Here is a 26,787-nt window from a genome sequence, read left to right as displayed (position 1 = left end):
TCCTCACCTTCCCTCTATCTCTCTTTCCTCTCTTGTGGGCCTCGTTGGGTGGCGACAACAGAGTGAGTGACAGCGGTGGAGAGTCGAACCCGAGGAGAGCGGCAGTGGTGACGACTGACCAGCCGAAGCCCTACTCTCCTCTAGTGACCACAGCAAAGGCCAGCCAAGGGCCTCATATATTATCTGTCTTGACTGTAAGGAATACATCGATGAGATTCTCGGAGATAGTTTTTTCTTCTATATTTTAATATAAAGGTTCTAATATATCCAGCAGAGCTCCTGCCGTTCAATGTTTTTAAAAATTAATATCAGGGTTGACCCATTCATTCGTAAAAAGATTCAGAGTTTACAAGATCCTTTATACAACCAGGGATACATTGTTAGTAAACCAAGTGAACAGCAAGCTAGCTTGTTCTAGCTAACATATGAACCACCTCATCAGCTCTGCGGCTTATGGCTTACGCTTACATGAACAAAAGAAACTTAAGTAAAACATCTTGCCAATGATTTCATCTCAGCAGCAATAAAGCCCGTTAAGGACCTATCTCTGGCAACAACATTCAACTTTGAGGCAGGGGAGGGAATCAATTAATCTTGTTTCATACCAATATTATCTATCTATCTATTTTTATCTTTTTAGAAATCTATCTATCTATCTATGTGCGCGCGCGTTTTGTGCTCAGAAGGTGATGGCAGATCTGTTCTAATCGAGAAAACCATGTGGAACATATATTAAGATCATGTGGAGAAGAAAAAAGAAAGAGAGAACAATAAAGGATTCTATTATCTAGTCATATACTCATATATGAAGAAATTAAGATTTTTAATATTATTATAACATTATTCCAAAAAAAATATTCTTATATCAGTGTCCATACGATGGTAAATATAGATATTATATGGCACCTAAAAACAATAGATGCACTACATATATATAATTTGTTGTTTTTGTGTATTTAGACCGGGAATACGTTTACTGAAAGAGAGAGATACATGAAAACATATGCACATTGTATTGTTGTCTGAAAAAATTGTCACTGCTACACTATCCGTTATAAGACAATTAGAAATATTTTACTCTTTTTTAATATATTTGCTCCAGCTATATACATTATATTTTCTTGATTATATCTCCTATTCCATGATTTTTAAAACATACGTCTTCTATGATGATATGATTAATTTGTATGGGATTCATAGTGAATATTCATGTGGAAAGAATCATTCCTGATCGGGCCTAACTGTGGTGGAAATGATTATACGACTTTCATGATGTGCGCTAGCCATCATGAGCACGCCCATGTTCTATTTTCATTGAGCTACTATTCATTTTCCATTCAGTGTACATGTGCATAGAAATGTCGTTAAATTTCAGACAATTTCCTCCAAAAACCATGTAGAAACTCATCAATCATGATTTGTTTTCTTAAAAGAAAAACTCAGCGTTGCTGAAAACGGTTTAACTTAGGAGTGTTATACTTATACCTATAAAAACACAAAGAATAATACATACCTGAAAAAAATGAAACATTACTTGGGCAGCGTTCGTTTGGAGGACATTGAGGGAGAAAGCATCTCATTTTCCACACGCACGTTTCCCAAACTACTAAACGGTGTGTGTTTTTTGTAAAAAATTTCTATAGAAAAGTTGCTTTAAAAAATCATATTAATCTATTTTTAAAATTTAAAATAATTAATACTCAATTAATCATGAGCTAATGGCTCACCTCGTTTTGCGTATCTTCTCAATCTACTCAATCCACTTCTTCTCAAACACACCCTTGAGCAAGTTTTGTGGGAGAGTTTGATATGCTTTTTTAAAAAAAAGAAAGATCAGAGACTGATAATCGATCCCACAGTCCACTGACGCGTGGCCCCCACCCCGAAAGCGCCGGCCCACAGCTCAGCCCCGGGCCCAGCACGGCGCGCCTCGTCGAACTCCCCACCGTGCTCTGCTGCCGCCCTGGGACTCCTCTCACCTACTACTACCTGACCTATATGTACCCACCCCACTCACAGTTGGCCCCACTCAACCTGTCCCCACCACGTCAGTGACTCACTACCCGTCGCGCGAGGCCCAGGTGGTCTCGCCTCCCGAACCACGTACGCACACATCCAAAAAAAGGCAAAAGAAAAAAATAAATAAAAAACGAAGAGAAAAAAACACATCTCCCACCGCACCGCGACGCAGCCGCAGCCGCCTGCTTCTCTTCTCTCCTCTCCTCTCACGCACACAGCACAGCACACTCATCTCCTCTTCCTCCCGATCGCTACCACCTCCTCTCCAGCTCACACCCACCCCCCACGCAAATCTAGAACCTTCTGGATCCGCCGCTTCCTCGATCCGATCGCCTCCCCCGCCGCCCGCCCGATCGGATCCCCAAGGTGAGCTCCCTCCCTCCTCCCCATTGCTTCCAGATCGCTCCATGTTTGGCTCCGATTTGAACCCATGCGCGTGCTCGATTGAATCTGAGCTCTGCGCCTGATGCTGTTTAGGGTTTCCGGTTTGCCGCCCCCGCGATTTAGATGGTTTACGATGGCGCCGTGAAGGACCAGGAGAGCTCGGCTAACCCGGCGTCGGCATCGGCTGCTCTGTCGGAGGCATCGGCGGCGGCGTCGGAGGTAACAGCGGCTGCCGCGGCGGGGGCGGGGGCTGGGGCGGCGGAGGAGGGGGCGGCTGTGAGTGGGCGACCGCCGAGGCCTCCCCACGACAAGCGGCTCGGCGTGCGGCATCCCTTGAAGCACCGCAGGTTCCGCGCCGGGGGGAAGGTGATGGTGGAGCCCGGGGATCCGCCGTCCGCCCAGGAGGTGGCGGATGAGGAGGCCAGCGAGGTGGAGCAGGAGGCGGCGCCGGTGGAGAGGGAACCACCACAGGAGGAGGGTGGTGATGTAGAGGTGTCGTCTGCACCGGCAGAGATGGAGGTGGTGGAGGGGGATGCAATGGAGGTGTCACCTGAGCCAGCAGTGGCTGTGGGGGAGTCGGAGTTGGAAGGCCGACCAGGCGAGGAGGAGGAGGTGTCCTCGCCTGTGGTTTCTCAAGGGGAGAGGAAGCAGGAGACTGCTGCTGCTGCTCCTGTGCCAGCAGTGGAGGAGAAGAAACACAAGGATCAAGAGAATAAGCACAAAGAGAGGGAAAGGGAGAAGGAGAGAGAGAGGGTGGATGAAGTGGGCTACATGAGTGGTGGATGGAAGAGGTAATACTTGCTTCTCTTTTCCCTATTGGAGCTTGCAGATAATCGGTTCTGTAGGCAGGAATTCTCGTTTATGCATTTAATTCAAATACACCATACAGCTTCTGTTCTGATATCGTTCATATCAAGTGGCGTAATAGACGTACGTTGAGAGCATGCTTCTGTTCTGGTATCGTTCATATCAAGTGGCGTAATAGACGTACGTTGATCATGCTTCTGTTCTGGTGTCGTTCATATCAAGTGGTGTAATAGACGTACATTGATCATAAAATAGACATTGCATGCCCAACATAGCTTTGCGACAGTAAGCGGATGTGGCTTTTTAGTAGATTTGCAATGCTCCATTATAACCAGAAATGTAATAGTGATTGACCTATTTAGAATTGTGCATTTCAGTGGACCAGAACCTCAAGCTCTATGATCTCTTAGACTAGCATGTGTGTTCTAAACAAAGTGTCTTGTCTGAAATTGCATGCAAGAGTAGCATGTGTTATGATTGTGCTGAAGAAGCATTTTGATGTATTTATGTAGTTCCACTATTTGGCAGCATCTTTCTGGATTTTTTATGAATTACTATTCATGGAATATTGTAATGTCATCAGGAACAAAAGAAAGAACATGGTTTTAATGCGTACAAAAGTAAATATGATAGCACATTAAAAAAAAATTGCTTACGTGGCAGTAATGTAAACATTCTACCATGCTACTTTAGCTAAAATGTTCATACCGAGTTCTGGCAAGCTATAATAACAGGCGCAATAACATATGATACCGGAACAAATTTCTTCACAGAAGGGTGCTTTCAATGCTAAAATGTTTGTTGTTATCATAACTTAGATCTTCATGTGATATCTGGTCATAATATCAACACATCAGATCATTAAGTAGGCCACTTCATTATTACATTCATTAATCAAACTAAGCTAACTTCTCCTAGAATTTTTTTTATGTGTGCCTCTCTTTGTTATGCTCCATCACATTTGCCAAATAATGAATATTTTGCACTTCGTATCTATTTTTGTATTTATTAGTATCTTTGGTGATAGAAAATTAGACATCAATCCATTCTGCTTTGCTAATGGGTAACTTTGAGTTTGGTGCTTGAAATGTAGTCTGGTGGTTTAATGGCTGGTCCATTATTGGAGATGAAGCAACTCAGGAATAGAATATTTTCACTTTCTTGTTTGATACAGATAGATTATATAGTTTAGATGGAGTGAAATAAACTTTAAATGGTTTTATGGTAGTAGCGTTATCTAGCCAGGTTTTGCAGGCAGAAAATCCTTTCTTGGTACTTGCTGATTGACGTGATAAAAATTGAATGGGATTTCTCACGCTCAAGTAACTGTTCGGACCCTCAGCCCCCATATTATTGAAATCCAACTGATTCAAATACCTGTAACTAATTTCTATTGACATATGGCTTCTTTTTCTTCATGCCAGTAGATTGTTATTTGTAGAAGAATAACTGAATAGGCACTGTCCTTTTATCAGAATGTAAAGTTAATTTTACCATTATATTACATGAATATCATAAGCATTTTCATCTATTTCTTTCTTAACATTAGGCCTTGTTATTTGACTGATTTGCAGTGAGGATGGATTTCTGAGTTGTGGATATTCGAGTTTTAGAGGAAAAAGAGCAAGCATGGAAGACTTCTATGATATAAAATCATCTAAAATTGATGATAAACAAATAAGCCTCTTTGGAATATTTGATGGTTGGAAAATTTTCCTTCAGACCTCTTGTTGTCTATCAGTTGTTCTATTTTAAACGTTTCTTTTCTGTTGCAGGTCATGGTGGTTCACGTGCTGCTGAGTATTTGAAGGAGCACTTGTTTGAGAACCTCATGAAACATCCAGAGTTCATGACAAATACAAAATTAGCAATAAGTATGATATTGTTCCTAGCTGTACCACTAGCTTCTTCAAGATCCTGTTGATATTTCTTGTGATGGAGTAAACTGATCAATGGTAATCCACAGGCGAAACATATAAAAAAACTGATTCAGAGTTTTTGGATTCTGAAAGCCACACTCATAGAGATGATGGATCAACCGCATCGACAGCGGTTTTGGTTGGAAATCATCTCTATGTGGCAAATGTTGGCGACTCTCGTGCTGTAATATCAAAGGCTGGCAAAGGTGCTTCTGTTTACAAAAGATGTTGTTCATTTATTTAATACTGGATGCAGTTGTTGCATTCTTTGTGGCGGTGTACCTGCTGAATTGTTGTTAAACATTTCGTTTCCCTCCTATTTATAGCTATTGCACTCTCTGAGGATCACAAGCCAAATAGAAGCGATGAGAGGAAGCGAATTGAGAGTGCTGGTGGGGTTGTTATGTGGGCTGGTAAGTCCTGCTTCCATCAACACCTAGAGTACCACACAATACTACAATATCTGTGTTCTAATCTGAGTTGCCATAGATCGTGCCTGTTTATTTTGGAGAAGTCACTGACATACATAGGTGGAGGAGACTTGCAAATTGCGACTATCATCTTGCTGATGATGGTAAATGGACTTTTGCAGGAACTTGGAGGGTAGGTGGTGTACTTGCAATGTCTCGGGCATTTGGCAACCGCTTGTTGAAGCAATTTGTTGTTGCAGATCCTGAGATTCAGGTAACATGAGCAGCACATATATATAAATATGGCAACACATTGATCCTCTGTGGCTTATACTTTACTATGAAGTGTGAACTCTTCAACTATTTTATCAGGAACAAGAAATAGATGATGAATTGGAGTTTCTGATTTTAGCTAGTGATGGGCTGTGGGATGTGGTTCCGAATGAGGTTAGTTTGCTAATCTATAGCTTCCCTAGAGGTGCAGAAATTCATTTGTTTGCATTATATACATGAAATATACTTTATTGGGCTTCAAAGATTGGATTTGTGGCATGTGCAACATGTGGCGGCAGTGAACAGCATTAGGGCGATGCTCTGATATACTGTGATTTTGCTGTCCAACTACTGTGTGCTACTGCTGTCCCATAAAATTATGGTCATAACAATATAAACAATGATGCATTTGACTAGGTTTATACTTAATTAAGACATTAAGGTCCTAATTCAGGAGCACAACCTACTCCTTCACATCTGAGTTGCTTGGTGCATAAATTTGTTGTAACACCACTATCATGTTCGTGTCACTATGAAGCTTGCATTCATGGAACTTGCAGCATCTTTACTCTGTTATGGAGGTGCAGTGTAACACATGATTGTATCAACATACTTTTACAGGGCTTGGTATTTATTTTTCATAACACCCTTACTGATTGTACTCTCTTGGTCATAAATAGTTGATGTTTAGGACAAGATTCCGTCAAACTTCTAAAGTTCCGACGGGAGTGAATAACATTATTCTCGTATTGATTTCTTGCTCATGTGGCTTCTATTTTGTCTTGAACATACACATCACATATTGCATTTATGGAATGCGGTTTAACACATGACACTGATAATAACCATTTACACTTATATAGGGCACTCTTACTGACTATAGCGTTATTTCTCTGATTGGTGTCTTGCTCACATGGCTGCAATTTTTCTTGAATATACACACATCATGTCATAATGGATAATCTAATTATGCTCCCCTCTTGTTCATAGTGCATTTTAAAACATAGTTAATTCGCCTCATCGTGTTTCTCCTATGTTGATGCAGGATGCTGTTTCACTCGTGAAGATTGAGGAGGAACCTGAGGCAGCAGCTCGGAAGCTGACAGAGACTGCATTTTCCCGAGGGAGTGGTGACAATATCACATGCATTGTCGTGAAATTTCAACATGACAAGATGGACGGTGATTCCTCACCAACAAGCGATAAAAGCTGATTCCATTTGTTGTTTGTTATACATGTTGTCGGTCGTTTAACTTCAGCTGGATTTTCCCGGCTTCATATGGTCCCTACAATGGCGTAGCTGGTACTAAAGACTCGCTTCATGTTCGCCTGTCTATATATCCCTAATTTTGGTGCCTCTGGTGGTTTACAAGTTGGTATTGCTATCTATACTTCTCTTTAGTCTGCAATTTTGTAGATGTTATAGAATGAAATCTTTCCTGGGCCGAATACATCCAAGCCAATATGTGTGAAGTCCATGGATGAGCTTGTTGATCAAGACTGATCCCAGGCCAGTGGAGTTGCATTACATGAGCTCCCAATGCTGGGCTACCATCTTTCTGGCACTGGAGGTTTAAATGGGCTCATAGTCTGATCCGTGGCAATGGCATGGCTCAAACTTGAAATACATTTATGTCATGTGCGCAGAAGCACAGACAGGATTGCCAAGGCTGGCAAGATCTGGAGCAGAAGCAGCACTATAGAACGTGAACTACACATGGTTGCTCTATTCCCATGGGCCATGGATCGACCATCCAGAGAGGAAGATGATTGATGGTCCTGCTCCTGCTCCTGGCCCTATAGTTCTACAGAGATGCTGCTTTAGCCTTGGGGGCAAGTTTACAAGCTTGAGCAATGACATTTCCATTTAATTGTTTGTGTGGTACATCCGGCAGAGTAATAGTTTGAGTGAGAATGGATTCGATTGCGTTGGTAGCTACGGCGTGTCCGTACCGTAAACACCGTAAGGCTGTGTGTACTGTGGATTTGGTTCCAGTAGTGCCGTTGGGAGATGGAGCCCATTGGACCACCTCTACCTGTTCCATCCCTACTGTTTGTACAGTAGAACTACAGACCAGACAAGGCATTCGAGTACTCCTTTAAGTTGCCAGTTCTACACTATTTAAGTACTCCTATGCTCTAACCAGAAATACTGCCTATTGAATGCTGTATTGTGCTCCAACAAATGCACACCGAGAAGGCTATCACTTGATACTACACAGGCACCAACCTGGATTCAGCTTGGTGCTAGGTTGTTCTGAAAAGAAAAAAAAGCTTGGTGGTAACTGGTAAGCAGCCAGGTATTCTTGTCCAGAATTCCATGCAAAATGAGAACACTAATAACTAGCCTATGTTAAAAGAAGACACTTGTGGCTTGTTCACTTTGCTACCATTTTCAACCTTATTAGTTTTTGGCATTGCCAAATTTTAGAAAGGTTGCCAAATTTTAGTAAGATTTCATATGTACTCACTAAAATTTGACAACAAATTAAATGTAGTCATTTATTTTTGGGTAACTTTGCCAGAAAAAGGTAATGTTAAAAATGGTAGCAAAGTGAAAAGCCGTTAGATGAGAATGTGACTCCACCTACTTAGTCCTGAGGCCACGTGGAATGTGAGAACAACCACAATTCTTACCGAAATTGAGCTGCCTCATTTGAGACTCCTATGGCATGCCTTGATGGAGCAATCGAAAAGTTGCACACGTGAAGATTTGCTACTCCATTAATAAATCAGGATATGCTACTTTTGAAGAATTGAACATGTTGCAAAAAAAAAAGAAAAAAAGATAAATCCTCAAATAATAAATACTCGAGGAAAATATTGACCCCAAGTAACTTGTCCTCTTGCACTGCATATTTGCATGCCACCCCAGAAAGGACGAGAGAGGCAGTGAGCCACAGTGCAAGAAACCAAACCATAATACTAGCTCGATCCATGACAACTACACATAATTGCGGACCACATTAACTCCACTCCACGCGTACATCCAGCCACAACACGAGGGACACCACCTTTTCAGTGTGACCGTGTCCACTTCACTTCACTTCGCCGTGCTCGCCATCATCGCCGCTGTTGCTGCTGCTGCTGCTTCTTGCCAAGAAGCGATCGATGGTGGCGTCGCTGCGCCTCTCCCTCGCCGCGGCGGCGGCGGCGGCGCTGGCGGTGGCGGTGGCGCTGCTGTTGCCACCGCTGGCCGCGGCGCAGGGGGAGACGACGTGCCCGGCGGACGTGCCGCCGCGCGGCGCGTGGATGTCCGTGGCGAGCTTCGGCGGCGTCGGCGACGGGCGGGCGCTCAACACGGCGGCGTTCGCGCGCGCCGTGGCGCGCATCGAGCGGCGGCGCGCGCGGGGCGGCGCGCTGCTGTACGTGCCGGCCGGGGTGTGGCTGACGGGGCCCTTCAACCTCACCTCCCACATGACGCTCTTCCTCGCCCGCGGCGCCGTCATCCGCGCCACACAGGTACAGGCACAGCACAGACGACAGCTCAGCTGCTAGGCCATCGCCATGGCCATGTCCTTCTTTTACCTCCAAGACCTCTCATCTTCATCTTGTCGAGCATTTGTACTGGATCAGGACACATCGAGCTGGCCGTTGATAGACCCGTTGCCATCGTACGGGAGAGGACGCGAGCTGCCAGGAGGAAGATACATGAGCTTGATCCATGGTGATGGCCTCCAGGATGTGTTCATTACAGGTTCTAATTCTCTCTACATGATGACACCTCACTTCTTGTCAGTTGTCACCTTGTCCTCAAGTTACTGTTTCACTGCAATACGTGTACTACACATGGCCCAGTTAACTTGCAGTCGGCAAAATAAATCAGACCTGCAATTTTAAAAAGTTCACATTTTCTTTGTTTGTTTAGACTTCTGAAGCAAGATGATGAGAATGCCATCGAACTTTTGTGTCGTTGGGATGTTCAAGATTCCGTCTTTCTGTGACCTGTGCAGGTGAGAATGGAACAATTGATGGGCAAGGCAGCGTGTGGTGGGATATGTGGAGGAAGCGAACACTGCCCTTCACAAGACCACATCTATTGGAGCTAATATCCTCCACTGATGTGATCATCTCCAATGTCGTCTTCCAGGATTCGCCATTTTGGAACATCCATCCGGTGTATTGCAGGTGAACACAAACAGATCACTTTGTTATACTTCAGAGCCTACACTCCAGGCATTATTGTGAACTCCATTGCTCACATATGGCTTTTGGACACTCCGTTCAATTAGCATATTGTGCTTCTGCAGCAATGTAGATCCACTTTGATGGATGTAGAGGCTGGGTTTTAATCCATTATCTAAAAAATTAGCATATTGTGCTTCTGCAGCAATGTAGTAATTACGAACGTAACCGTGTTGGCTCCACATGACTCCCCAAATACCGATGGAATTGATCCAGGTACAAGAGTTGTTTCACTTTGTAAATCTGTGCGCAAAATTCCCTATGCCTATTCTGAATCAAGATCTTGGACTCAAACACTGCAGATTCAAGCAGCAATGTCTGCATTGAGGATTCCTACATTTCGACAGGAGATGACTTGATCTCCATCAAGAGTGGCTGGGATGAGTATGGCATAGCCTTTGGGCGACCCAGCTCCGGCATCACGATCAGACGTATAACAGGATCAGGACCATTTGCAGGCTTTGCAGTGGGAAGTGAAACCTCCGGTGGTGTGGAGAATGTCCATGTAGAGCACCTGAATTTCTTCGGCATGGGTGTCGGAATCCATGTCAAGACCAACTCCGGAAGGGGAGGATTCATCCGAAACATCACGGTCTCAGAAGTGACCCTCAATGGAGCTCGATACGGTTTGCGAATCGCCGGAGATGTTGGAGGGCATCCTGATGCATCATATGATCCGAGCAAGCTTCCTGTCGTCGACGGCGTGACGATAAAAAATGTCTGGGGTCAGAACATCCGGCAAGCCGGGCTGGTAAGGGGTATCAGGGACTCGGTTTTCAGTCGGATTTGCCTCTCAAATGTTAAGCTCTATGGTGGTGATTCTGTTGGTCCATGGAAATGCCGAGCTGTCAGCGGTGGCGCTCTTGATGTGCAGCCATCGCCGTGCGCAGAGCTGACAAGTACATCTGAGATGAGCTTTTGTACAAATTAGATCAGATACAAAAGTGAATGATAGTCATATAATCCATCCTGAAATAAAATTCGTCATGTTCCTTTTTTTTGGCAAAAGGTTGAGTTGTTGTGCCGATTGATTAAAAATGTAACTGAAACAATGAATTGTACTTATCCAATATAATAATTCAGTACCATATGTGGCATAAAAGATCAATTCCTGCGTTCATATGTATCTGTAAAACTACGTCAAATCTACTTCCCCAATAGGGAAATGCATACAAATTACAATTGTATGTATGGATTAAAAAAAAAAGCAAGAGACGATGCATATGAAATTCAATTCATTTTTTAGTTCTGTATACAAATCGTAATCATACCGACATTTACAGAAATAGAAGTTAAGTATCTGGCTCTGCAGGAGATCCCCTGGTTAATTGATGTTTTAAAAAACATTATAGAATGGGGAATGCGGCGGCGGCGAGGTCGCAGGCGCAACAGGGGTAACCTGCATCACGATTCCTGGAGAGGCCGAACCAGAGCTTGTGTTCGGCGAGGCCGGTGAAGGAATTCTCTGTGACTTGCCCCCAGGCGCGCCGCGCGAGACATCGATCGGACGCGACGCGTCCTCAGCTCGTCCGAGAACAAGATACTGTCAGCGCCGCCGACGGCGACGGCGACGGCGTGGGATCCTCGTCCTCCACGCGGGAATTGGTGACAGACAGCTCCAATCCTCGTACGAAAATCTGGCGTCCTGCAATTCGTCCCTGTCCACAAGATCGGGCACGACCGCCTGGGATTGGCAACTAGCGACACTAGTCCTTCTTGTTTGCTGCCCAAGTGCCGACGACGTAGAGGTGGTGGCCACTGGACTACGGAGAGGTGGTGGAACCCTACTTAGCTAGTACTAGTAGCTCAATGCCCAGACAGCCTGAATTGCCCAATATAATTCACTATTCACAGATCCATCCAACCTATACTGAAAGTAAAAGAACTGAGAGGTCATTTTACCTTCCTCTCCTCCTTCTCCATCTTCTCCTTCTCACCCTCTTCTCGAACTGGCACACTCACTCTTCCGCGTCATATAACCTGGATGAAGAAAGCCGATAAGAGCCAGTAATGGTGGGTGAATTGATCAGCTAGTTCAGTGTTCACCAGTAATCATTGCAAGAACATTTCCCATCCACAAAATGGTGAAACCTAACAGCATCACGAAGAATAATTTGTCGATCACATAGAGAAGAGATATGCTTTGCCACCTCATGGCAGTCGTTGCACATCCTGGTGTTCTTCATCACCCTGACAGGCGCTCTACTTGCATCTGAGCGGATCAGCCCATAAGTGATAGCAAGCTTCTCAGTATGGCCAAGGAGAAGCTTCTCTTTCTCTTCTTCCTGAACATTATACGCTATGCAGCTGGTGTCTGGCACATATCCTGCCTTTTTTATTTGAAACACCAGACGAATAAGCTCTTCATATATCTCTGCAGTTTCAGGATGCGGCTTCCCATCGACCTCAAAGACATGGATACCTTGCTCAATCTGTATCCAACTCCACCCAGGTCTACTATCCACTCCTCTTGCTTTCATTGCATATTTCAGGCTCTCAGCTTCATCATACATCCGTTCATACTCATACAAATTCATCATCAACAAATAGTTGGCTGAATTGTAAGGCTCCAGTATGAACAAATTCCTCGCAGCCACCTCTGCAAGAGCAAGATTCCCATGTATTGAGCATCCTGTGAGAAGTGCCCCCCAGTGGCTTGCTCCTGGATCAATCGGTGACCTCTCAATGAAATCCATTGCCTCATCAAGATAACCACACCTTGCCAAGAGGTCAACCATGCAGGCATAATTCTCTGTCGTTGGCTTTACACCATACTTAGTCTCCATACTGTCGAAGTACTCCCACCCTTCTGTAACCAAGCCCATCGATCTACAGGCAGTTAGAAGTGCAGTGAAGGTTATGGAGTCCGGCTTCAATCCTGAGTTCCACATATCATGGAACAGTTCTATTGCTTCGCGACCTTGCCCATGGACTGCCAGACCAGTTAGCATTGCATTGCAGAGCACCAAATTCTTCTGCTGAATGCTTTCAAATATCACTTTTGCACTAACCAAGCTTCCACCCTTCGAGTACATGTCAATTAACGCTGTGCTCACAACCATGTCACAGTCATATGCTCTTCGCAGCGCGAAGCAATGCAGCTCCTTGCCCTTCTTTTGCAGAGCTAATCCAGCGCAAGCCCGGAGCAACACTGACATGGTAACCAAGCTGGGCTGGACACCATCCTTCTGCATCTCATGACAAAAGTAGAATGAATCTTCATACTCCCCATTGTGGCAGCTACCCGAGATCAATGACGTCCATGAGACCACATTGGGCGTCACACCAGCTGCCTTGATCTGCCGGAGCAGCAGCACCGCCTGCGAGCTCTGGCCGTTCATGGAGTAACCAGTGATCAGACCATTCCAAGTGGTTATATCCGGATCAAGCCTGTTCTTCTTCATCAATTCCACGAGCTCCAGCGCTATGTCGAACCGCCCGGCGTTGGCGTACCCTGCGACCAGCGAGTTCCAGGTGGTCAGGTTCCTGTGCTCCAGCGCGTCGAGCACCTTCTGGGCGCAATCGAGGCGGCCGCACTTGGCATACATGTCGACGAGAGCCGTCCCCGTGTAGACGTCCGGCTCGAGCTGGTTCCTCAGGAAGAAGCAGTGGATTTCCATGCCATGGCGAAGCAGCCCCGTGTTGGCCACTGATTTGAGGAGGCTCGACACGGTGGTGGCGTCCGGTCGCAGCCCTTGCTTCAGCATGCTGGCGACAACGCCGAGCGCTTCCCGGTCGCGGCCGTGCCGGGAGCAGCCGGACAGCACGGTGTTCCACGTCGCGACGTTGGGCTCCGGCCCCGACCTGGACATGCGCGCCGCGAGCTCCAGGGCGTCGTCCACGAGTCCGAGCCGCGCGCAGCACGCGACGACCGCGTTCCACGGCACGACGCTGCCCGCCCCCATCGCGTCGAGCACCCTAGTGGCCGCCGCAACGTCGGCGTTCTCGGCGTACATGCCGGCGAGGAATCCGGGCACGAGCGGGTGCGCGTCCAGGGCGAGCTTGAGGGCGTACGCGTGGACGGCCCTCCCCTCGCGGAGCGCCCCCGCGCGGCCGCACGCGTGGAGCACCCGCGCGCAGGTGTACCCGTCGGCGGGCACCCCGCGCGCCTGCATCTCCCTGAAGACGGCGATCGCCTCGTCCCACTCCTCCGCCTCGGCCAGCATGGCGACGTGCTTGTTCCACAGCACGGCGTCCTTGGCGCCGTCCTCCGCCGCCTCGTGGAGCAGGCGCGCGCAGGAGGGACCCCGGCCGAGGCGCGCGAGGAGGTCGACGAGCGCGCACGTCACCCGGGGGTCCCGCGAGAGGCCGGTCCTGACCGCCAGCGAGTGCAGCTGCGGGGCCAGGCGGCGCGCGACGCGGTGGTCGGTGTCATCCCCGTGGAGGTCGGCGCAGTCCCGGAGCAGGGAGACGAGGACGCCGGCGGAGTAGGGCGGCACGCCGGTGCGCAGCGCCGCCGCATTGAGGAGCGGCGGCGCGTGGCGGGGGCGGGCGGAGGGTGGCGCGGGAGGTGGGAAGGAGAGGGAGACGAGCTGCGCCTGCGCCTTCGCCATGGAAAGGAAGGAAGGATAAGGTCAACTTTTTTTTTTAAGAGAGAGAAATAAGGTCAACATATGTGGAAAGATGGGCCTATTTAGATTTCATGGGCCTGTCCAGATGGGCCTGGTCCGTCTAATAAGGGAGGCCCGAACTGCAATATCTACTCGAAAAGAAAAGAAAAGAAGAGAGAAAAAGGAATATAAAACCATCACCAGAAGGGGAGAGCGGCGGCGGAAGGGAGAGAACAGAGGTGTGTGCCGGTAGAGAAGGGGGAAAGGGGGGAAACTGATTTAATAGCTCGGGTGGACGTACGTCTACCCGTTTATATATGTCATCTACTTCCTCACATTAATCGAAGAAAAAGAAAAGGCAGAGTCCATATAGAAAATACAATTTAGAAATAGCTGAAATTCAAAATTAAAAAAATAAGAAATATTAGAAGAGGAGACCAGAGTCCATATAGAAATACAATTTAAAAATAGTTAAAATTCGGAATTAAAAAATAAAGAATATTAGAAGATGAGACCAGAGTCCATATAGAAATACAATTAGGAAATAACTGAAATTTGGAATTAAAAATAAGGAATATTAGAGTAGAGTACCAAGTCCATATAGAAATACAATTAGGAAATAACTGAAATTCGGAATTAAAAATAAGGAATATTAGAAGTAGAGTATAGAGTCCATATAGAAATACAATTAAGAAAAAAAATAGAAATTCAGAATTAAAAAATAAGGAATATTAGAAATAGAGTATAGAGTCCATATAGGAATTTAAAACTAACTAAAATTCAGAATAAACATAATAAAATTAAAAGTAGAGTTTTGAGTCCGTATAAAAATACAATTTACAAATAACTAAAATTCGAAATTAAGAAAAACATGAAAAGAAGAGTTTAAAGTCAATATAGGAATACAATTTAGAAGTAACTGAAATTCGAAATTAAAGATTAAAGAATATTGAAAGATGAGTTTAGAGTCCACATAGAAATACAATTAGAAACAATAAAAATTCAGAAATAAAAATAAATAATATTGGAAGAAGAGCTTATAGTCTATATAGAAATACAATTTACAGAAAATTCGAAATTAAAAAAAGGAAATATTAAAAGACGAGTCTAGAGTCCATATAGTAATATATATAATTTACAAATAACTAAAATTTGATATTAAAAATAATTAATAACTAACACGTATATAAAATACAATAGAATATTACACATTTGTAGTTTCGTAAACTTATTGCAAAATTTAAAATTATGATGTCATTTTAATATATTTGAATAATATAATGAGAAAATATATATGCTATTATATGAAAGAAAATATAATGATGCTAGCCGCGCAATTTGCGCGGGCCACCATGCTAGTTCATATTAATGTTGATGAATCTAGACATATATATCTATCTAGATTCATTAACATCAATATGAATGTGGAAAATGCTAGAATGACTTATATTGTGAAACGGATGAAGTAGATAATTATGAAAAAAATTAAAAAATATATGAACAAGATAGATTAATATGTAATATAGCAATCCACAAACATGAAGTTAAAATTCAACATCTACAAATCATAACAAAAATAACAAACAAAACTCAAATTACTATATGCATATTTACAATTAAATTTGTTATTTTTGTTACAACTTATAGAAGTTGAATTTGAACTTACATGTTTATTGAATGATATAATACATATTGATCTATCTTGTCATTTTTTTTGAAAATTTTTCGTAACCATCTAGTTGACATGCAATAAACGAGTGGACGTCCACTCGAACTATTAGAATTCATCTCCGGAAAGGGGAGCCGCTGCAAGGAAGACATATAGAATACGCCTCCATATGTGGAAAGCCTAATGTGCCAATGCTCGTGACATGGACATCTCGCGAATGCTTTTTAACAATGTAACGATAAATGGCTGGTTAGGGTTTCGAGGTGGGATGGAAGGGGGGAGGTGGACGTTGTGAAGGAGGAAGTGGGGGATCGAGCTTAGATGGATGGCTTGGGAAGCTGTGGAACGGTGGTGTGTGGCGGACAAAGGCAGGCGACGGTACCACCGTAATGCGGGGTCGACACCGTAGTCATTGGTGACGCAACTGCCACTCTTACTTCTTAACTCCTCTCATTTCCCTGTCCTCGCCTTTGATGCCAACCCACCGCTATCCTCCATCCCTATAGTTCTATCCTTCATCCCCATAACTCTGACATTGTCATCCACCGTCTCGTCACCCACCAGTGTCCACCATCCAATACCAATTCTTCGTCTCTTACAACCATCTCTCTGGACCCCAAAAACTCCCATCTTTCCTCTTCCCCACCAACCCTCCTATGTTGACCCTAAACTCAAACCCGAATGCTAACCGATTGAGATAGCTGAAAAGCTCACTCGAGCACGAATCACGAAGCTATATCCAATGATCCAAAACCTACAAGATTTGATCTTCGATTTTATATGGCTGTTTAGTTCTCAAAAACTTTTCCCAAAAAAATCACATCGAATCTTTAGACATATGTATAGAGTATTAAATATACATAAAAAATAAAAACTAATTGCACAATTTGTATGTATATCGCGAGATGAATTGTAACGCTCCGCTTTTCGCGTGACGTTAAAAACTAATTCGACAAAATCCTATATGCAAAAATTTCGTTCTTTGAGTGAGAGTCTAAGTCGTGCCATGGATCTCAATTCAATCTCCATCATTGTTCCCTCTCATCGCCATCAAAATCCTCCACCTCAAGTTTCCAATCCCGATTCAGGTTTCCGAAATCAAATCCTGAAATTCAATCGCCTCCTTTGAATCCTCGCCAAATACTTGTCCCGATTCCACAAATATCCGAGTCCACCTTGAATCCATTCCTTGACTCCTCCCTATTTCCCTGAGTCCAAGTAATCAAATTCGAAATTCAATTCCAAATCCAAATCTCTTCCAAATCATCTCTCTGCAAAAGTCTATTTTGCCTCCCCCTTGGTCGTTGGGCCGATTCTTCCTTCCTTGGCCCATCTCCTCCCTCAGCCTCACACGTGCGTTGCACGCGCCGAGCCGAGCCGAGAGAGAGCTCTCTCGCTCTCTCGTTCTTTCTCTCTCTCGATGCTTTCTCTCTTTCACGCGCCGACGTCGATTTCCCGCCGGCATCGCTCAAACCTCCACCGCCTTCGCTCGTTCCCGCGTGCGCTCCCTCCGTGGTGGCTGACCGCCCTTGGTCGCCATCCGCCCTGGCCCGCCTGCGCTGCGCAGCCGCCCGCGCCCACTCTGCCGCCGCCCCCACCTCTGCGCCGCAGCGCGCGTGTGTCCAAGATGCGGAGGCAGCGCCTCTCTCTCCCACGCGCTTTCTCCTCCCTCAGATCGCCCAAAATCGGCAAGGAGCCGAGCTCCTTTCTCCCTCCCCCTTTTTGCTTTTTCCCCGACCGGCGCCACCGTCACCTCCTTTGCCACCCGTGACCGCCTCTGTCACAGCTTGACCGTGAGTCTGCCACCGCCTCTCCTTGATCGTCCGTGCTCGGTTCCTTCCCCTCGAAGCTCGACATCCCGCGCCTATAAAACCACAGCTGAGCCCCTCCCCTCCATCTCTCTCGTTTTCGCCCCCCACCGCGCCATTACAGCCGAACAACCATTGCCGCCCTGTTGCCGCTCGACCCGATCTCGTCGTCGCCGTCCGCCGCTGAGCACCGGAGGAACCGGTGCGTGCGTGGGCGCGTGACGAGGAGCTCCGGGCGCCACTTCTCCTCTCTTTCTCCCCGGCCGCGCCCACTCGGTGCCGCACCGTCCCACCGTCGCGACCACCTCGCCATGACTCCCTCCGATCCGCGACGCCGTTTCCTCTCGTCGGTGAGCTCCCTGCCGAACCCTTTCCTCCTACCGCTTGCTATGCCGCGCCCGCCGCCGCACGATGCGCCGCGCGCCTCGCCGTTGCTCTGTTTCCGCTGCCGCGCGCAGTCGCGCGCCGTCGTCGGGCCCCAGCTCGTCGACCACCCTCGCCAACACTGTCCTTGAGCTCCCTAGGACCTCCTCAAACCATTCCCTAGCACCGCCGTCGCCTGGCATGGCCTCACCGCCATTACCGTCCGCTCCCGGAGGCCGCTGCTCGTCGCCGGCCCTCCTCAGTGCTTCTCCGCCCCATCCGACACCGGAAACGGATTCCTTGAACCCTGGAGATGCTCCCACCCCTTTGAATCGAATCCTCGTCGTCTCGTTGTGTTTTCACCTTTTTGCTCGCCGGTGATTGCCGCCGCCGCAATCCACCACCGTCGGCACCTCTCGCGCCGATTCCTCTCGCCGCCACACTCCCGGGGATCCCCTTGAGCTCCCCCTGACTGTCCCTAGGCCGCCGGCCTTCTCCTTTGCCTCCGCGCCGTGTCGCCCCTTCCGCCGCCGCATAACGCCACCGCACGTGCATCGCCGGTGACCATCGGGTCCCGCGTCACCGCGTGCGCGTCGCAACCCCATACCGGTTCGGCTAAGTCCGAGCCCGCGCACCCTTCGCTCTTCTCGCGCGCGGCCACGTCGGCGCGCCAGCGAGATTGGCCGCCGCCGCCAGCCGTCGTCGCGCGTCGTCTTCCCGATCCGAGCGATGGAATGAGTTCCCCTTCTCCTCCTCCTGCCGCCAGTGCTAGCCGCCCCTCCGGCTTGCCGCTGTTCGCCGGATCCCGCCGCGCGCCATGAGCCGCCCGACCTCCTCTCCCTTCCCCATCCGACGTGACGTCCACGTTGGCGCCACCTCAGCCGTCGGCCCCGCTTGACCAAGTCAGCCGACGCCCAGTCAGCAGCCGCCTCCTCTCTCTTGCTCTTGGGCTTGGCCCAGTAGCCACCCTCCTCCTCGGCCTGATAAGTAAGACAAACAAAGTCCACATAGACTCCCTTTGTCCAAGCCCAGTGTCCATCACCCAAGAGCTAAAAGTCCACAATTACTCCCTCCAATTGCTCCTCTCTCTCTCACCTTCTTGTTGGCCCCACGTGTCAATGAGTCAAAGATATTCTTGGGAATATCTTTTTCAATACTCCACACATATTTCTCTTTTCTAGAAATTCAATAAATCATTTCCTATATTCCAAATTCCATAAACCCATCCTCTTAATCCGGAGATTCCAATAATTCGTCCCCTCGAGCCCGTATGTCAGTGGATGTCAATAATATTCTTGAGAATATTATTTCTATAAATTCCATAAACCATTTCTCGTATTCCAGAAAATTCCGACAAATCATCTCCTTGTCCAGAAAAATTCATTTAAACTTCCAAAATTCATATCCCTCGATCCGTTCATCCGATTGCCTCCATTCCACTTCCAGTAATTCCATTGAATTGTGATCTATCTAATGGCACTATTAATTAGCCTAAATCGGACATTTTATTTGGTCTTTGCTTAGGTTTTTGATTGTTTGCGCCTAGTTGCGGTTATCGGATATTTTTCTTCAAGCGGATTTCTCGAAGATTTGTGAAGCTTCGTGAAGACCCTGAGCAAGGCAAGCCACCTTTGAACATATTGAGCCTATATTTGAACTTATTTATGTTACTTGCAAAATATTATGCATTGATAGGATTGCACTTAATCTGTTTGCCCCGTCTGCAAGGCAGACCGGTGGGCCTACCTAATTTGTTGCATCTGATCCTTCTATTGTTAATTGTTATATCATGTTTCCTTGTAACCATCTAGTTGCGCCTCGATAATTCGTGCACTCTGTGCGAGTATCGATGGTCGCCTTCAAACTTAAAATTTGAGTAACTTCTTGGGTAACACTTGGTTTACAAAAGTTTTGGAAAACCCGACGCCTGGGTCGGTGCCTTGTGAAAGAAAATGAGTTTTAAAAATGAAACTCGCGACACAAGGCCATTCCTGGGTGGAATACTTGTGCAGTCGCATTTAAGGACCGATTCCTTCGGAATTACATCCGAGCATACAACAGTGCGGCCACATGGGTGTAATGGGACGCCCCTGGCTGAGTAATTAGCTAATCAGGAGAACCATGATGCCAAGAGACATGTGGATTCAACGGGGTGGTGTCGGGGAGAACCCTCGGGCTTCCTGGCACAGTATGGTCTGGGACCTAACCTGTTGTTGGTCTGGGACCCCTCTCGTTGGCATATGGCAACCCTGTGTCGGCTTTGGAAATGCCTTGTCGTGAAAGCCTCAAAGTCGCCAGACGTGGCTGTTCTGCACGGGCTGGGTGACCTAGGTTAGTAACGTCGTGTGGGTAAAGTGTACCCCCTCTGCAGAGGTTATTAAACTGTTCGAATAGCCGTGCCCACGGTCATGGGCGGATGTGAGGTGATTCCTTAACGTAGTTTTTGTTTTACCCTGTTTTATGAAAATGTGTTAAGGTTTGGGAAACCTAATGCTTGGGAAGCATTTAGTTTTCCGGGGGACAGCGGGACCGGGTGTCCCTAGAAGTGATTGGTCGTTTGGGGACCACTATTATCGAGAAGTTTGGAAAATTGGTTTGGTTTGGGAAAACCAGATTTGAAGCCAACTCTGGGAGTTGTGCAAATCTTGATAAATAAATTTGTTACTTCTCACCTCCCGACCGAGCTGAGACTTGTCTCGCTCTGGTTGTGGAAAGCACACACTTAGATTGTTGAAAACTTGAAAACAAAACTGTTTGCAAAATAACAGCCTTCCCTTTAAGCTTGCATTAACCACCTAAGTTCCCCTGGCTTGCTGAGTACGTAAGTACTCACCCTTGCTCTCTATATAAATATAGTTCTGCCAGCTCCGAAGATGAAGTTGAAGTGAAGTGAAGATTAGGGTTTCATCCTAGTTCCCTGCCGTTGCCTGTGGCGTTGGGTGTTAGTCCGTTGGTTGGTTCCGCTGCTGCTGCTGTTGTTAGTGTTTGCCTCGTCTGTGTCGCCGGTTGCATTCTCGGGCTGTCTGAGCTGCAACCTAAGTTAAGGTAAATAAGTCCTCTATTAATTATAAGGATTTGCAATGATTCATGTTTGTCACTGTGGGTACCAGCGCTATGTCCTGGGACTGGTACTGAGATCGCGGTTTCGTAGGACGCGGTTCACGCCGTTTTACTACGACAAGCTCCTGCCAGGTGCCGTTGTACGGCGGTGCCAGATTGAGGTGTGACACAAATCTTTTAAGACTAATTAGTCCATGATTAGCTATAAGAGCTACAGTAACCCATATGTGCTAATGACGGATTAATTAGGCTCAAAAGATCCGTCTCGCGGTTTCCAAGTGAGTTATAAAATTAGTTTTTTTATTCGTGTTCGAAAACCCCCTCCGACATCCGGTCAAATGTTCGATGTGACACCCAAAAATTTATATTTCACCAACTAAACAGACCCTAAAGATTAGCAATTCTCGTTCCCTATATTTGTCAATCCTCAATCCGTGTATTGTGACCCTTGAATAAACACGTCAAAACAACTAAAATCTTTGATTACTATTAGATCCCGTAGAATTATTTCGTCACTGACGTTAGGGGCAACATTGAACTTTTACAGCACACGGGGCTGAGGAAGAAGAAGAAGAAGATGGTTGCCATCAGCGCAGCTCGGCGGGCAGCGCAACCCTCCGGCTCCTAGCGGCCTCCTCCCAGTTGAGCGGCAAGCGTCCCTCCCGGTCACGGCTCAGCCGCTCCTGCGCGCCGCCGCGCAGCTTCTCCAGCCGCGGCGCGTCGCTCTGGTGCATCACGAACACCTTCCCCATGTTGAACACCGCCGCCACCAGCCACAGCACGCTCCCCAACACGCACATCGTCCACGCCCAGCTCCGCCCCTGCGTGACAGTCAAACCACACGGTTTTGTCATGGCGTCGTGCATGCCAACGCCGGCGGCGAGGTTGCTCGATCGAATGGATCGCGCGCTTACCACTAGCACCGGCGGCTCGGGGCGTCGTCGGCGGTTGACGACGGCGCCGACCAGGAAGAGCAGGCTCCCGAGAAGCATCGGCACCTGCACGCTCGACTGCAGCAGCTGCGCCCGCCCGTCGGCGCGCTCGTACACCTGGCACGAGTTGAGTATCGACCCCAGCAGCCACACCAGCGCCGCGGCGAGCAGCGTGTTCGCCGCGTGCGTCTCCCTCTCGCCCTGTTCCATGTCAAAGCAGAGTGATCGCCATGCGCGTTGTGCACTTTTGCCAACGATCTAGCTATCTGAAACGCACCTGGGAGAGCAGAAAGGCCATGGCGACGACGGCGAGGACGCACCCAGCCACGTGCAGCGCCGGCACGAGGAGCTCCACGAGGCCGAGCTGGGCGTCGTACCTGACCAGCCCCACGCGGCAGTCCACGCCGGCGAGGTGCGCCGCGAGGTCGTGCGCGTTGACGGCGGCGACGAGCGCCAGCGCCACGGCGGCCACGGCGAGCGCCGCCCTGCTGGCCCCGCCCCCGCCCCCGCCGCCCGCGGACAGCGCCGCGAGCGCCACGGCCAAGAGCAGCGCCGCGAACACGTACGCCCCGGCGTTGATGTACTCCCACCGCCGCACGGCCAGCGCCGGACCGTACATGCGCGCCTCCCTGGCGGTGGCTAGCTTCACCATGGCCGCCCTGGGACTCAGCTCCTCAACTGAACGCGACGCCGATCGAAAGCAAACGCTCGCTGATCCGCTAAGTACGAGTAACAGTTGCGGTTGCGCGAGTGCGTCAATGCGGTGGGCGGGGGGGAGTTTGTTGGATGCGCAGTCATGGCATGCGACTACGTGGCGCTATGCATGGCATCCAGAGCTTGTGTGCCTCCCGACGAAATCTCTGAAAGCTAGTGGGGACTTGGAGATTGGCGTTTCTGCCTCCATAATCCAGATGGACATTTTGCTCGCCGGGAACTGTACCAGTGTTACATCTGGCAATGGCATGTCTGCAAATTCAGGTGTCACCTGCTCTTGATTCATCGAGACGATGACCGATAATATATTTAGATATTAAGAAATGGAGGGATCGGGCTCAGCATCAGTTCAATGAATCAAATTAAACTATAGCTAGTTAACGTATATTCATAGTTAAATTTGTTTTTTACGAGTTATAGAAGTTAAATTTAAACTTACATATTTATAAAGTGATATATCATGTGTTAATATATCTTCTCAATTTTTTTCATAATCATTTAAGTGACATGCGATCAACGAGGGGATATTCTCTCAAGGGATTAAAATAGTTTCAACTCCCGGGTTCAGAGTTGCTACTCAATTCTTCAGGTTCAGACTTCAGAAAGTATTATACAGACTGAGCATCAGTTGATAGGAAAAGGAAATGTCTTTTCTTTTGAATGCACAGCGTATGAGCTAAGCTAAGCAGGGATCGGATCATCCCCTGCACCGTATCTATATGCTAAGTAAGAATTACTTACATCTGAGGTGCATATGTACCGCAACCTCACTTGGAAAAAAAACTCGTGGACACACACACACACACACACACACACACACACACCGTTCCTGTATCTATAACACGGAATCATCTCAGTGTATTTTGTATCTGTAATCTGCAATGCAGAGGGGATCATGCAGAAATTATATACAGCAGAATATGCAGAGTAGAATGAATACCTGTGGTTGTTGGTATTTGCTAATGCTATGCAGGTTTGGGGAATTAGTAAGATTGCTAGGAATACATGCTTGTACTACATGTTTTATGCACAGCAGAGAGACGAGACGATTGCATGGTGGTTTTCACATGTATCTGCGCAGGTATTCCACTCGCGTGGGGTGCTTGAGCTTCATGAGCGCCTTGAGCTCGTACTTGCGCACCATCTCCCTCGAGATGTTGAGGTTTCCGGCGATCTCGCTCAGCGTCCGCTTCCCCCTCCCGTCCAGCCCGAACCTCTGCCGGATCACCACGCTCTCCTTGGGCTTCAGCGAATCCAGCTGCACATTTATACATACATTCGATTCGAATCACATTTCAAAGGAAATTCAAGAACAGAATTGTTCTGTTCATTTACAACTTACGAGGTCGTCGATGGCGAGGCGGAGGAGGGTGTTGTGGCTGCTGGTGTCGACGCCGATGGCGTCGTCGTCGGTGACCTCGTTGATGAGCTCCTCCTGGGTGACCCTGTTACGCGCGTGGAGGGAGTAGGTGGGCCTCGTCATCCGCACCACGTCGCGGTACCTCGCCGGAGACAGCCCCACCTTCTTCATCACCTCCTCCTCCGTCGGCGCCCTCCCCAGCTCGAACGCCAGCTCCTCCCGAGCCCTGTGGATCTCCTGCCTCTCCTGCACCCAATCAATCAATCAGCCAATCTGAAGATTGGACAAGACGAGATCGAGCTGAAGAAGAAGAAGGAGGAGGAGTACGTACGGATTCCATGGCGAAGGGGAAGCGGGTGAAGTTGGAGAGGGTGATGGCGCGGACGATGGAGTGGCGGATCCAGAAGAGGGCGTAGGTGGAGATGCGGAAGCCGCGCTTGGGCTCGAACCGGTCGATCGCCGTGATCAAGCCGTTGGCGCCCGCCTGGCAGATGTCGTCGAACCTCTCGTCGTTGGACATGTCCGGGTAGTACTTGTTGATCGTGTACAGCACCAGCCGGAGATTATGCTGCCATTATTATATTATTCATGATCAGTCTCTACTGATTGCGTACGTGACAGTAGTGACACTAGTTTAGTGAGTAACTGAGTACCTTGATGAGCTTGTTCCTGGCAGCTCGGCCGACCTCGAGATGGCGCCTCATCTGAAGAACGGACATGTTCATGGCCTCGGCGAGCTGTGCGTCGTTTGGCTCGCTCTGCACTTCGTTCTCCAGGTTCTCCTTCATTTCCATGATCGCCTGAAATATGTTGATCCATCAACCGGATCCTAATTAGTCAATTTCTCCAACTAATCAAACTAGCTAAAACAGTTAGAATCATCAAGGCAATTGGCAATTACCTTCATGGGCTGCATGATCCTGAAGAGGCGGATGCTCTGGGCGGAGGTGAGCACGGGAGGGATCTTCATCCGCTTCCAGTCGAGGCTGCCCATGTCGGTGGACACGGCGTGCTCCCGGAGCAGCATCTCCTCGAACCCCCGCTCCTCGTCTTCCACCTTGCCGGCGCCGCCGCCGCCCTCTTCTTCCTCCCTCCTCCTCATCTCCACCCTCTTCCCCAGGTCCATCCTCTGTCCCCGCCTCCTCCTCCGGCTGCTCCTCACCGTCACCGTCGCGTTCCGGCTCCTCCCCTTCGATGACACCCATACGCATGCACGATCAAGATCGATCTAGCTAGCAAGCGAGAATCCATTCTTTCGATTTGATTTAGAAGAAGACTAGCTAGGATGCTCACCACTCTGCCTTTTCTCTTCCGCTTGGTCTGTTTGCTCTTCTCGTCCTCCTCGTCGGCGTCCTTCTCCTCGACCACGGCGGGGCTCAGCTTGTAGATGCTCTCCAGCGCGGCGGCCACCTCGTTGTAGTCCGTCCGCTCCCGCTCCCGCTCCGCGTCGGCCGCCGCGGTCCTCGACGCCGTCGGCTGCGGCGGAGGGAGCTTGGCCGTGCCCTGCTTCGCCGGCGACGCGAGCGCCGAGCAGCTGGTGGACGACGGCGTGCGCCGCCGCGGCCCGCCGCCGAGGGAGAGCACGACGGGCGCTGACCGCCGCGGCGAGCGCCGGTGGCACCCGGCGGATACCGGCCGGCTCGGCGTCGTCACAGTGGACGCCATGGCAGACCAGAAAACTCTAACCGAACCTTCTAGAACCTTCCCCGCTCGTTCACTCGTGTGTGGAATGGAATGGAATGGAAGCAACAAGCAAGCAAGCAATGGCGTCGACGGAATCTCAGGCGAGAAGATGCTCCTCTCCTCCCCGCCACGCCATATAAGGGGCCGGAGGCGAAGGCGCAACGGCCGCCACGAGCTCCCCTCCGGCGAATCGGACGGCCAGGAACCCACGGGACGACGGATCGGACGGTGAGGGAGGCGGCGGCGTGGCGCGGAGGGGCGCACGAGGTTGGCGGGAGATATGCGTGGATGAGGCTCGCGCCACGTGGGCGATGGCCATAAGCCGCGTGATATTTTCGGGATCTCTCGCTTCGGCTTCGGGTCCCTGGGCCCACCGATCAGTGACACGTGGAGGCGGAGAAATCGGGAAAGTCTGCATGGGTTGGTGTTCCGCTGTAATTCAGTGGGCCTGTAAATATTTGGGCTGAATTTGTGGCCACATGATTTTTTTTTTGGAATTATATTAGCACAAATTCTTCTGCAATTTCTGAGGTCCACAAGATTGTGAGTTTACGTGGGCCTAATTCGGCCGTTTTTTCTCGCTGAATGGTCATCTTGTACGACTCGCCTACGGAAATCTACGGTGTCCACCAAGTTTGCACTACGCAAAAA

At 48.3% G+C, this 26,787-nt stretch overlaps 5 protein-coding genes across 7 annotated transcripts; 2 read left to right on the top strand and 3 right to left on the bottom strand.

Annotated features, from left to right (window-relative positions):
- Window positions 1-2,198: 2,198 nt before the first annotated feature.
- LOC4339763 (probable protein phosphatase 2C 52) lies at window positions 2,199-7,216 on the top strand. Of its 2 annotated transcripts, NM_001420928.1 has the most exons (9): window positions 2,199-2,385; window positions 2,497-3,194; window positions 4,785-4,912; window positions 4,986-5,084; window positions 5,177-5,335; window positions 5,456-5,542; window positions 5,722-5,813; window positions 5,912-5,986; window positions 6,858-7,216. In NM_001420928.1, the coding sequence occupies exons 2-9, from the start codon at window positions 2,527-2,529 to the stop codon at window positions 7,023-7,025; spliced, it is 1,476 nt and encodes a 491-aa protein (NP_001407857.1). In that variant the 5' UTR covers window positions 2,199-2,385; window positions 2,497-2,526; the 3' UTR covers window positions 7,026-7,216. The 2 variants fall into 2 exon arrangements, with proteins under 2 accessions (NP_001407857.1, XP_025881279.1); XM_026025494.2 differs by lacking the exon at window positions 2,497-3,194 and having other exon boundaries at window positions 2,239-2,385; window positions 6,858-7,169.
- A 1,646-nt stretch (window positions 7,217-8,862) lies between these two features.
- Window positions 8,863-11,117, top strand: LOC4339762 (probable polygalacturonase). The gene is made up of 5 exons (XM_015784525.3): window positions 8,863-9,274; window positions 9,389-9,509; window positions 9,766-9,940; window positions 10,143-10,213; window positions 10,300-11,117. Exons 1-5 carry the CDS (start codon window positions 8,924-8,926, stop codon window positions 10,926-10,928), a joined length of 1,347 nt encoding a protein of 448 aa, XP_015640011.1. The 5' UTR covers window positions 8,863-8,923; the 3' UTR covers window positions 10,929-11,117.
- Window positions 11,118-11,219: 102 nt separating this feature from the next.
- LOC107277281 (pentatricopeptide repeat-containing protein At4g01030, mitochondrial) lies at window positions 11,220-14,594 on the bottom strand. 2 transcript variants are annotated; one of them, XR_001546124.3, is made up of 3 exons: window positions 12,044-14,594; window positions 11,900-11,977; window positions 11,220-11,819 (listed from the first exon to the last, which is right to left on the bottom strand). XR_001546124.3 is itself a non-coding variant. In XM_015784522.3 (2 exons), exons 1-2 carry the CDS (start codon window positions 14,548-14,550, stop codon window positions 11,956-11,958), a joined length of 2,529 nt encoding a protein of 842 aa, XP_015640008.1. In that variant the 5' UTR covers window positions 14,551-14,594; the 3' UTR covers window positions 11,220-11,955. The 2 variants fall into 2 exon arrangements, 1 of the variants encoding a protein (XP_015640008.1); XM_015784522.3 differs by having other exon boundaries at window positions 11,220-11,977.
- A 7,306-nt stretch (window positions 14,595-21,900) lies between these two features.
- Window positions 21,901-23,075, bottom strand: LOC4339760 (uncharacterized). Its single transcript, XM_015783318.3, has 3 exons — window positions 22,657-23,075; window positions 22,362-22,580; window positions 21,901-22,268 (listed from the first exon to the last, which is right to left on the bottom strand). The coding sequence occupies exons 1-3, from the start codon at window positions 23,029-23,031 to the stop codon at window positions 22,035-22,037; spliced, it is 828 nt and encodes a 275-aa protein (XP_015638804.1). The 5' UTR covers window positions 23,032-23,075; the 3' UTR covers window positions 21,901-22,034.
- Window positions 23,076-23,721: 646 nt separating this feature from the next.
- LOC4339759 (RNA polymerase sigma factor sigE, chloroplastic/mitochondrial) lies at window positions 23,722-26,421 on the bottom strand. The gene is made up of 6 exons (XM_015782230.3): window positions 25,747-26,421; window positions 25,355-25,642; window positions 25,107-25,253; window positions 24,785-25,021; window positions 24,436-24,699; window positions 23,722-24,351 (listed from the first exon to the last, which is right to left on the bottom strand). The coding sequence occupies exons 1-6, from the start codon at window positions 26,116-26,118 to the stop codon at window positions 24,157-24,159; spliced, it is 1,503 nt and encodes a 500-aa protein (XP_015637716.1). The 5' UTR covers window positions 26,119-26,421; the 3' UTR covers window positions 23,722-24,156.
- Window positions 26,422-26,787: the final 366 nt, after the last annotated feature.

This window comes from Oryza sativa, chromosome 5, assembly GCF_034140825.1.
Source record: "Oryza sativa Japonica Group chromosome 5, ASM3414082v1".
Lineage (NCBI taxonomy): Eukaryota > Viridiplantae > Streptophyta > Magnoliopsida > Poales > Poaceae > Oryza > Oryza sativa.
Note: the sequence above shows the minus strand (reverse complement) of the source record. Positions and strands in the feature narration are given on the sequence as shown.

Coding starts and splice junctions, on each gene's coding strand:
- LOC107277281 (XM_015784522.3), bottom strand. CDS start 14,550: ATGGCGAAGGCGCAGGCGCAGCTCGTCTCCCTCTCCTTCCCACCTCCC. Junction 11,978..12,043: donor TGTTCTTGCAATGATTACTG/GTGAACACTGAA, acceptor TTCTTCATCCAG/GTTATATGACGCGGAAGAGT.
- LOC4339760 (XM_015783318.3), bottom strand. CDS start 23,031: ATGGTGAAGCTAGCCACCGCCAGGGAGGCGCGCATGTACGGTCCGGCG. Junction 22,581..22,656: donor TGGCCTTTCTGCTCTCCCAG/GTGCGTTTCAGA, acceptor GACATGGAACAG/GGCGAGAGGGAGACGCACGC. Junction 22,269..22,361: donor CCGAGCCGCCGGTGCTAGTG/GTAAGCGCGCGA, acceptor ACTGTCACGCAG/GGGCGGAGCTGGGCGTGGAC.
- LOC4339759 (XM_015782230.3), bottom strand. CDS start 26,118: ATGGCGTCCACTGTGACGACGCCGAGCCGGCCGGTATCCGCCGGGTGC. Junction 25,254..25,354: donor GGATCATGCAGCCCATGAAG/GTAATTGCCAAT, acceptor AACATATTTCAG/GCGATCATGGAAATGAAGGA. Junction 25,022..25,106: donor CCAGGAACAAGCTCATCAAG/GTACTCAGTTAC, acceptor TAATAATGGCAG/CATAATCTCCGGCTGGTGCT.
- LOC4339763 (NM_001420928.1), top strand. CDS start 2,527: ATGGTTTACGATGGCGCCGTGAAGGACCAGGAGAGCTCGGCTAACCCG. Junction 3,195..4,784: donor ATGAGTGGTGGATGGAAGAG/GTAATACTTGCT, acceptor ACTGATTTGCAG/TGAGGATGGATTTCTGAGTT. Junction 4,913..4,985: donor CCTCTTTGGAATATTTGATG/GTTGGAAAATTT, acceptor TTTCTGTTGCAG/GTCATGGTGGTTCACGTGCT.
- LOC4339762 (XM_015784525.3), top strand. CDS start 8,924: ATGGTGGCGTCGCTGCGCCTCTCCCTCGCCGCGGCGGCGGCGGCGGCG. Junction 9,275..9,388: donor CCGTCATCCGCGCCACACAG/GTACAGGCACAG, acceptor GTACTGGATCAG/GACACATCGAGCTGGCCGTT. Junction 10,214..10,299: donor TACCGATGGAATTGATCCAG/GTACAAGAGTTG, acceptor CAAACACTGCAG/ATTCAAGCAGCAATGTCTGC.